The 10,770-nt window shown below is 30.5% G+C and overlaps 1 protein-coding gene across 1 annotated transcript; it reads left to right on the top strand.

Moving 5' to 3' along the window:
• Positions 1-655: 655 nt before the first annotated feature.
• Positions 656-3,074, top strand: LOC139895901 (protein RETARDED ROOT GROWTH-LIKE-like). Its single transcript, XM_071878446.1, has 7 exons — positions 656-973; positions 1,053-1,164; positions 1,298-1,457; positions 1,666-1,814; positions 1,892-2,043; positions 2,202-2,316; positions 2,577-3,074. The coding sequence occupies exons 1-7, from the start codon at positions 705-707 to the stop codon at positions 2,712-2,714; spliced, it is 1,095 nt and encodes a 364-aa protein (XP_071734547.1). The 5' UTR covers positions 656-704; the 3' UTR covers positions 2,715-3,074.
• The last annotated feature ends 7,696 nt before the right edge of the window (positions 3,075-10,770 follow it).

Here is a 10,770-nt window from a genome sequence, read left to right as displayed (position 1 = left end):
ACATTTTTGCTTTTGGCTTTAACCATTACAAACAGTCATCATGTGAACTTTCACAAACATAGACCAAAACATTAATTATAACTGAAATACTAATACATTGATTAGAACTTTCTCAAACCATTATCATCTTCCATTCTTCTTAACCAACTAAAATAATATACATAACAAAAAAAAAAAAAAACAATATAATAAAAAAAACCAACATAATCATCGAATCGCAACTTGTCTCCCACAATTACGGTCTGTCCATGCACATAGAATCACAGCTTGTCTTCCACAAGAGCAAACAACCATTATGAGTTTAAAAGTAGTAATTGGGTACCTGTTCGATTCGTTAATTAATGATATAGCCGATTTAGGGTTAACGAGAATTTTATGGTTTATAGAATGGGATAAAAGAGGGAAATGATCGATGGCTAAAGAGTTAGCTGCTGAGTGTATTTCACTTTTATATAGATTAAAATATTGAACATACGAATATACCCTCACATGTGTGGCACGTGTGAGGGGTTAGCTGTTATAGTTGACTACCGTTAGTCTCAACCACATACGTTATTGTTACATAAAATAAAGTTTAGATTTTTTGATGCAAAATTGGACATACCACATGTACCAACGGCGTAACTTTTTCTTTTCAAAACCTGGAAGTCCAAAGTCCACAACCACCAAATACGGAGTAATTGTAAAAACACCAGCAGCAAATAATGCTCCGGTCTCCGGTGGAAATGTGGCGGCACCACCACCATTCAACCGCCATCCACTTGAAAACCTCCAACACATCCCGCTTCCTTCCTTCTCAGAATGTAACCATCAAAATAACGCGAACAATCCTCTCACTCTCCTCAGACCCTAACCACAACCTTATCTTATCTCAATCAGAATCATTGCAACAATCTGTGCGAACGATCCCCCCTAGTTTCCCCGTAAACATTCAACCTTCGATTCCTGTTAGGGCTTATTTCTTCTCTACTAGGTATACTAAATTCATTTCTGTATAGATATTGATTAGCGTGTTGCAATGAAATTTCAATTGGCAATGTGATTTTGTGCAGTGTGGATTTGAGAAGTTTAGTGGACCGAAACAGACCTAATTTCATTCCACTTGCTTCAAGGATGACTAACTATGTTGTGTTGAGATTTGGTAGCACTAAGCCTGAAGCTATTGTAAGCATCTTCAGTATTGCAAATTGAATCTAAATATGTTTGATTGTTTTCTGATTATATTTGGTATGCAGTTTTTGAATTTGAATATAGATGTGATAGTTGTAATTGTGATTGATCAATTATGTTTTTTCAGGGTTCTGGTGCATGTATAAGTGGGAGTGACTGTCGTTATATGGTAGTTTTTCAGTACGGTTCAATTGTTTTATTTAATGTTGGTGATGATGAGATTGATGGTTATCTCAAAATTGTTGAAAGGAATGCTTCAGGACTGCTACATGAGATGAGAAAGGACGGTGAGATCTCGTTAAAGACATTCACACTTTCTTTAAACATTTGTATATTTAAATGCTATATATGTTCAACGGTTACTGATGTATATGGTGCAAATGCAATCTATTGCCAAATTGCATACTAGTTATGTGAATTGTCATACTGAAATCTACTTGCTTGCTTTTTACGTTAAATTCTAGAGTTTGTGAGCTTTGTGATATGTTTACTCAGAATATGAGGTAAAAGAGATACCAACACTGGACACATGGATGCGAGGTGGATTAGATCATATAATGCTTCAGTATTTGAATATTGACGGGATCCGTACAATTGGTAGTGTTCTTGGTCAAAGTATTGCTCTTGATTATTATGTTCGCCAGGTAGGTTAAATCTAAACGCTACATCGAGTTTGTCATTGTGTGAGGATTTAGTTATTAAATTTATCACTCATTGCTAGGTTGATGGGATGGTTGGGGAATTTACTGATATTAACCGTGGTATGGAAAAAACTGGAACCTTTACGATGAAGAGGAAGAAGTTATTTCAATTGGTTGGGAAAGCTAATTCAAATCTTGCTGATGTAATTCTTAAGCTTGGACTTTTTGAGAGGTACACATTAAATAAAGTGACCCTAAAACTGTTTTTTTTCTTTCTAAGATTGACTGTTATATACATGATTTTTCATATGTTGTCTTACGTATTTAACAATGAGAAACAGAATATGAATGAAGCTACATTCCATTTTTCTAAATAGAATTGCTGTGCAGATCTGATATTGCCTGGAAGGATGCTAAATACGCTCAAATCTGGGAGTACCTCAGGGATGAATTTGAGTTGACTCAGAGATTTGCTAGTTTGGATTTTAAATTAAAATTTGTGGAGGTAAGATATAACTTCACACAAAATTTCTTTGATTGTTCACTCGTGCTTGCAAGAAGCATATCTTCGGGGGGTCTTGATAAGGGTTGGAAACGGTTTCGGTATAATTAACATGATTAGGCCGTGTGCATCTGAGTAGAGATACATGTATTTTTCGGATAGCCTGAACAAGGAAAACTTTATCCATTTATCCGTTTACGCTCATGTGCTCACTCTTATAGTGCCTGTGATAGTGACACTTTTTTTGTGTGTTATTCTTGCAGCACAATATCCGTTTCCTTCAAGAAATCCTCCAGAACAGAAAATCAGATTTTCTGGAATGGGTAATTATTATACTCATATGTGCTGAAATTCTTATATCTGTGTACGATATTGGGCACAAGTCTCTTATGTCTCTATAGTACTAAGTAATTGTTAGTGTATCATACTGAAGATAACAACAGAGTTCTACTCGAAGCTTCCTGATACGCAAGTGTACTGTGTATACCCGTATATAGGGTGTTCATTTCATTTTTCCTTGTGAATTCATGTAACAAAAGTATTGATCAGATAATATCAATCACTGTAATTCTTAGAACATGCTGGGACTGAAAAGGTTTAGGCAATATGTAGATCTTCTTGTCTTTTTTTTTTTTTTTTTTTTTTAAAGGCAATATGTATATTATATATAGATAATATGTACAAAGTTGGGTGCCAGGAGCACCGAAAGTCACATTACAGATGTATATACTTCATCAACATAGATCTTCTTGTCTTTTAAGAGAGGGTTTTAGGGTGTTTGACATGTGAATAGGGCAACAAAGTACAGTTTTAAAGTCAACTTCTTGATATGTTGTAAAATTTTGAAAACTTTTGTTGTGATTATAAAATAGAAGAATCCCTCGTCTTTCTGACTTCTTCTGTACCTACTCTCATACCTTCTACATGTTTAATTTGATATGTTCCTTGCCTGATTATATTTTTAACTGTTGAGTTTTTATGTTTACATAAAGTGATGCATGTTTGAATTTACTCTATAATACAAGTTCTTCCTTTATGAGTTGCAAAATGCAGATCATATTGAGAAACAGATGCACAAAGTTGTTGGAAATTGGACTGTTTTTCTAGGCATTTCTAGATCTGACAATTTTGACCCGTTTACTAATAAATAGTCAGGTTTCATTTTATCTCAAATCAGGTTAATTGGATAAAGTTATAATCGTTAGTTAAGAATAAAATGGGTCAAAGTGGTCGAGTGTCATCTAAACTGGCAAGTGTAATTGCATATGGCTGATCAAATCATGTTTAACGTAACCCATAAAGACTGAAATTCGACAAAACAGATATGTATAAAGACTGTTGTTCGTCGTCTCAACCTGGATGCATGCTCTATAAAATACCATCTGTGACCTGTTGTATAATCAACCAGACCTGTTAAACTTGCCACCTCTAACTGAGACAATTGTTACAAAGTATACGATACTTTGATTGTAACTTAACAGTGACGGTATGACCCGCTGCAGCTAGACAATAAACAAAGGTATTAGGCGACATGCAATTTTTTCGTCATCTAGACAACCATATCGAGTTAAAATTCACAAGTTTTTGGATCGATAATACAGTCTTCACAAATGTGGCGACCGGCGAACAACCTCCTTAACGATTAGCTAATCGATTTCTATATCTTTGTAGTCATTAATCAATAGGTAAATACTGGTTCTACAAAGAAATTTGTTAGTAGTGTATATACATCAAGTATCTCAAACTAAATGAAGCGGCCCGTCCTAATCCATAAGGACGAATACAATAACATATGATTTCATTGCGAGGTATTTGACCTCTATATGATACATTTTACAAACATTGCATTCGTTTTTAAAAGACAACCTTTCATTACATCGAAAGTTGACGGCATGCATACCATTTCATAATATATCAAACTATCACTGACTTAATAATAATCTTGATGAACTCGACGACTCGAATGCAACGTCTTTTGAAATATGTCATGAATGACTCCAAGTATTATCTCTAATATGAGCAAATGCACAGCGGAAGATTTCTTTTATACCTGAGAATAAACATGCTTTCAAGTGTCAACCAAAAGGTTGGTGAGTTCATAGGTTTATCATAAAACAATAAAATTCATCATTTTGATAGACCACAAGATTTAAATCCTGCATGGTACAAATGGGCCCGAATCCTATACCCACCTGTAATGTACATGCGATATCTTTTAAATACAGTACACCTTTCTCGTGTACGAAACCATCTTTCATAAATCTTAGTAACCGTACAGATATCTCGTGCATAAAAATAACATACACATAACCTGTGTATAAAATCATTCTCTCGATACATAACATTCACTTTTCATTGCTTTCATAGCTTGGCTTGGTAATCGACCTTAACATATAATGCGCATAATAATATCCCCAAAACAGAACATCTCGTCTGTATAATAATCATATAAATTTCGAAGTACTAAACACCACGCCCACTAGCCCTTCCGTCTAGCGAACATTCTGGGTGGGGGTGTTAAACCCGGTAGCTACCTTTAGGATTCGCGTCAATTAGGCGTGCACTAATTCTCAAAATTAGTGATGTTCCCTAATTCTTAGGTTACCAAGCAATAATAATCAGGGGAAAAATATTCATATCAATTGTGGCAATTATCACGTCCACATAATTCAATGGTGGCAATTATCACGTCCACATAATTCATTCGAGGAATATTTTGCTTGTGTCTATCTCATCAAACATTTATAAAAGCATTTCATGTATTCGCAGTTCAAAATGTATTTCAAAAGCATTTAATAAAGCAGTTGTAAAAGTAGCGCATGTATTTTCAGTCCCAAAAATATAAAGAGTAAAAGGGAATCAAATGAACTCACCATACGATATTTTGTAGTAAAAATATGCATACGACGAAACTGAACAATGCAGGGTTGGCCTCGGATTCACGAACCTATATTAGTATATATATATATATATATATATATATATATATATATATATATATATATATATATATATATATATATATATATATATATATATATATATATATATATATATATATATATATATATATATATATATTAATACACACATTCGTAATCGAATAAGTTTATATATATAACTTATTAATTATATCATTTTTATATTAAATATATTTATTTATTTTTCATATATTCCTTTTATATAAAAATATTAATTTTGTTATGTTATGTTATATGTGTTAAATATATCATTTTTATAATAATAATAATAATAGTTATAATAATACTAAAATAATATTAATAGTGGTAAAAATAATTATAATACTTAATATTATTAATAAGATAATAATGTTATTAATTCTATTAATAATAATAATAATGATATTAATGATAATAAATGTAAAAATATTAATTTTATTGTTAATGATAATTATGATAATGATTTTTAGTGATTCATAGTAATACTGATAACAATTATAATGATAGTTTTAGTGATGTCAAAATAATAATTTTAGTAAAAATGATACTGATAATAATAGTAAACTTTAATAATAACAATACTAATAATTATAAACATAATAATGATAATATTTATAATAATACATATTTTAATAATAATAACTCTAATTTTTATATAATGATACTAATACTAATGTTTATGAAAATAATAATAAATTTTTATTATATTCATGATAATAATAATAATAATAATGATAATAATAATAATAACCATAATCGTAGTAATAATAATAATACTAAAATGATAAATTAATAATGATAACATTAATAATACTTATAATAATAATAATAATTGTTATAATACTGATAACTATGATAATATTAATAATTTTTATAATTCTTATAATAACAATAATAATAACAACAACAATAATAATAATAATCATGGTAATAACAACAACAATAATAATAATAATAATAATAATAATAATAATAATAATAATAATAATAATAATAATAATAATAATAATAATAATCATAATAGTAATAATGAAAATAAAAGAGTTCAACCTTGAAGAAAAGCTCAAAAAGAATGCTTCCGCCGGGACTCGAACCCTCTACCTCTCGTTCCATGAAAACACCCCTAACCGTCTCTCTGTTTGTGCTTTTCAATTTTACGTTTTAATTTTATTTAACCTTTCTTCGAGGGTTTAGTAGGCCATAGCAGCTCAATTAGAAATTTAAACTTGATCACAGCCCAATTAGTAATACGGCCCAACTATAAATTCCACATCAAGAAAACCGGTCCAGTAATGTTTTGGTGGATTAGGTTAAGAATCAGTTTAATAACACAAGAAAACAACAGGTGGGGTTTTGCAGCTCGACAGAAAAAAAAAGAGAAAAACTAATTCGATCCTAATTTTCCATCATATCAATTTATAACAGTATCATCCTCTCACTCGTCATCATCTATATCGATTACCATCGTTTGTTATCATGATATTCATCATCATCCTCATCAATATTAATCAATCAAAGGGTTTTGGTGATAGCTAAAACCGATTAGGTTTTGAGGTAAAATTGAACCAGAAAATAGCAGAGACCCGTAGCAGTTGCAGTAAGATCGAACTGTTGTTCTTGTAGAAACAGAACCAATAATCGTGTACTGGAGATAGCGTGTTATTCTCGGCTGCAATAGGTATGTATTTGACTTTAAAGTTTTCGATGGTAACAGGGAATAGAAGAAAACTAATAGTAGGAACAATAACATAAATTTGATGATGATAATTTGACAATTGAGTTCGGTTTTTAGGCTGAATGAAACAAAAATCTTTAGGAGTTACAATTGTAGTGGTGGTGTTCTTGAGTGAAGAAGAAATCGGTAGTAGGAGGTGATGGTTTTTGGAAGATGATAATGATGTTTGATTGTAATGGCAGCAGTAGTTCTCAATAGCTTCGAGGGTGAATTGCAGGTGTGGTGATAGATGATGGTGATGAGATGTCGAACACAAAATAGAAGAGAACAATCACAGTGATCGAGTGGTGATGGTGTTCAACTAGTGGTGGTTTACAGAATTTCGGTTGTTATCAGTAATAAGGCCATAGGTGGTGATGTAGAAGAAGGAAAGGGAGGTGATGACTAGTGGTTGGTTCGGCTGTAAAACAGAAAGCAAAACGGCAGTGGTGGTGATCCAGCATTTTTATTCATCTACATATATCTATCTCTAATATATTAGCATATAGGAATAGGTATATATTGTATATATAAATAAAGAATGAAATGGAGATAGTAGTGAAAGAGTCACAAGCAACTAGTAAAACAGTAACATGATACAATGATTTGAATATTTAGCCGCCTATATTTTTGTAAATTAGTACCGGCACTTTAATAATGGTTATTATATCGTGGTTCATTGCTAAACAGTTAAATTATAAAAGTGTTCCTAAAAATCCTAAATTTTCAATTTAAGTCCATTTATTTATTCTGGTCATTACCTGTTTGAAACCTGATCAAAAAGATTCGATAATTATTTATTTTCTGTTCCAATTTATATGTACGGAGTACAAAAACTTAGCTTGAAAAGATAAAAAAATATTTATCAAAACTATTATCTTTTTAATCAAATTTTGGAACAACTTTTATTTTAAAACTTTATATATATATATTAGACCTATTTTAAAAATAATTAAACGTCAACCGAAAGTTACAGACATTTACCATTTAAGCTCAAAATTAATTATATTTAATATACACTATATATAAATAGTTGTAAATAACAAAATTTACTACGCAAATAAATATATATTAAATAATTAAATTAGATATAACAATATATATATATACAAGAAATATACGTATAAAATAATAGTTTTTATTACAATGTATTTTATTGTACATATTTATTTTTAACAAAAAATGTATATAATAGTTTATTAATGTTCATGTTATTATATATTATACATATATTTATATATACACATTTTTATATATATACACATATTTACAAGCAATGGTTCGTGAATCATCGGGGACAGTCGAAGGTCACATGAATATATGAAAATAGTTCAAACTTTTTGAGACTCAACTCTACAGACTTTGCTTATCGTGTCGGAAACATATAAAGATTAAGTTTAAATTTGGTCGAAAATTTCTGGGTCGTCACAGTACCTACCCGTTAAAGAAATTTCGTCCCGAAATTTGATCACGGTCGTCATGGCTAACACTAAGAATATTTTCATGATGAATATGAGTTGATAAATAGAGCTTTATTACTGTTGAGTAATATAGATAAAACGATTCGGTTACTTGAAGCGTATGAGTGAAGTTGTCACAAAAGATTGAGATAGAGATTTAACTTTTGACGTAGTCACGGTGGATTTCTGGAATTCAGGGGATTTAAAGAAATCTTCTTATCAGGAAGAAAATGTAATCGCACGAATTATTAGCAAACTGTCAGAATTACGGAAGGACATAAATATCAAGGAAAATATTTTCCGTGATATGCTTAGAGATTAAGTAGAATGAAAGAGTTATGTAACATGGCACATGATGACGTTATGGTCTGTGAATCATCATGTTTCATTAGAAACTCAGCATGACTTACTATAATATAATCACGTTGATCAAGTGTCATTATATTATACTAACCCATGCATCAATTTCCAACACTACTTCAAAACATTCATAATTCAAACTCGAATTTTTCAGAATTTTAGAAACTAAAACAGTTTCTTTTATGATATAACACAGATAGCTCGGAGAGATAAATAATATCGGACAAGAATATTTATGAAGATATGTTCAGAAATATTTGAGGATATTTACAATGAAAGATACGATAATATCTTAGAATTTTAGATTCAAAGTGTGATGAAGAAATTCATTCATAATGATTTTGAGCGATTTAGGAGTAAGGTATTCGCTAAAGATTTCATCAGAAACAAAATCATCAGGATTCTTTATGTACAAGTTTAGTCCTTGTAATTTGTTCAGAGTTTCAGGATGAGAAATCATAATTCTAATGGATAAATGTAATATGTATATATAACTTTTAATGTAGAAACGCTGCGAGATTCAAAATACTGATTGTTGATTTCCCGATACTTGGTATGGCAATTCTCATTACAAGATGCCGATGAGTTCATGATAAGACTTTAAGCCAAAGAGCAACGAGGTTGCTGGTACGACTGCTGGTAATAAGATGGAATATAAAAGGTTCCCCGGTAGCAATAAAAGAGCACACATACATATCAAGGTTATAATAAGATTGTTTCGAACGAAAATCGAAGTTGACTTATTGAAGCTGTGACAAAATTGGCTAATTTGAAAAGGGATTGCAAAGTTATTTTCGGTAATAACAACGTCAAAGGAGCTAGCACAGATACGTGTTAAATTTTTACTCAGGTTCCGTGTGTTTTCAGGTGCATAACTATATGCATCAATCTTTTCTTCCGTAGATGAAGTGTGGTTGGTTCATCATCTCGATTGATGTGTTTTCAAGAATCATAAAAGGTTTGAACGCAGATTGTAATCGTCAAGATACAAATGAGGTTTAAGATGAAATCAAGTGGAAAACTTGAAGAATTGTTTAGTTTCATATGTTATAATCAATATTTTAATTCATTTTAATTGTCTAATGTTATTAGTCCACAGTCGATAGTCTACAGTTAACATTCCAATAATTCATATATAGTTTATAATATTCGAATTAATTAATATGTATCGTGACCCGTGTACATGTCTCAGACTCGATCACAACTCAAAGTATATATATATCATTTAAGAATTAACCTCAACCCTGTATAGCGAACTCGTGCATTACAGCATATAGAGTGTCTATGGTTATTCCAAATAATATATATAGATGCGTCGATATGATATGTCAAAACTTTGTATACGTGTCCCGATATTTAAAGTGTGTAAAGTAAATAACAGAAATTAAATGACGATATATAAAATTGCGAGAATTAAAATGCAATAAATAAATTGCGATAATTAAAATGTACAATAAGGAATTAACAGTTAGCTAGGAACAGTTAACTAGGATTTTGTTAGCGTGGATTCTTAACAAATTTTCTCATAGTTAATTTGTTTGTTTCTAACAAATTTTATTTTTGTCTAATGTTTTCTTCATTATGCCACTTGTTGGATTTTGATAGATCAAAATCTAAATATGAAATTGAATGAAAAGGGTTATTCTGTGGTGAACGGATACGTATATCAGTGGTTGTAAGTAGGATAGTAAATGACTGTTGAATTAGATTTGAAAGAATGTACAGTGTACTTATTAATGTGAAATCTAAATATTCCTCGGGTATTACCTACCCGTAAAATATTTTCACCATTAACAGTTTGTACGAAAGAATTTTTAATTACAATCTTTATGAAAAAATATATATATACATATATATTTTCTTCAGATGTAATCTTGGATTTAATGAGTCAATATGATATTAAACTCATTTGATTTACCGTTAGAACAAGAATATATAATCTCTAAAACATTAGAGATTACAT

This window comes from Rutidosis leptorrhynchoides, chromosome 3 (genome assembly GCF_046630445.1).
Source record: "Rutidosis leptorrhynchoides isolate AG116_Rl617_1_P2 chromosome 3, CSIRO_AGI_Rlap_v1, whole genome shotgun sequence".
NCBI lineage: Eukaryota > Viridiplantae > Streptophyta > Magnoliopsida > Asterales > Asteraceae > Rutidosis > Rutidosis leptorrhynchoides.
Note: the sequence above shows the minus strand (reverse complement) of the source record. Positions and strands in the feature narration are given on the sequence as shown.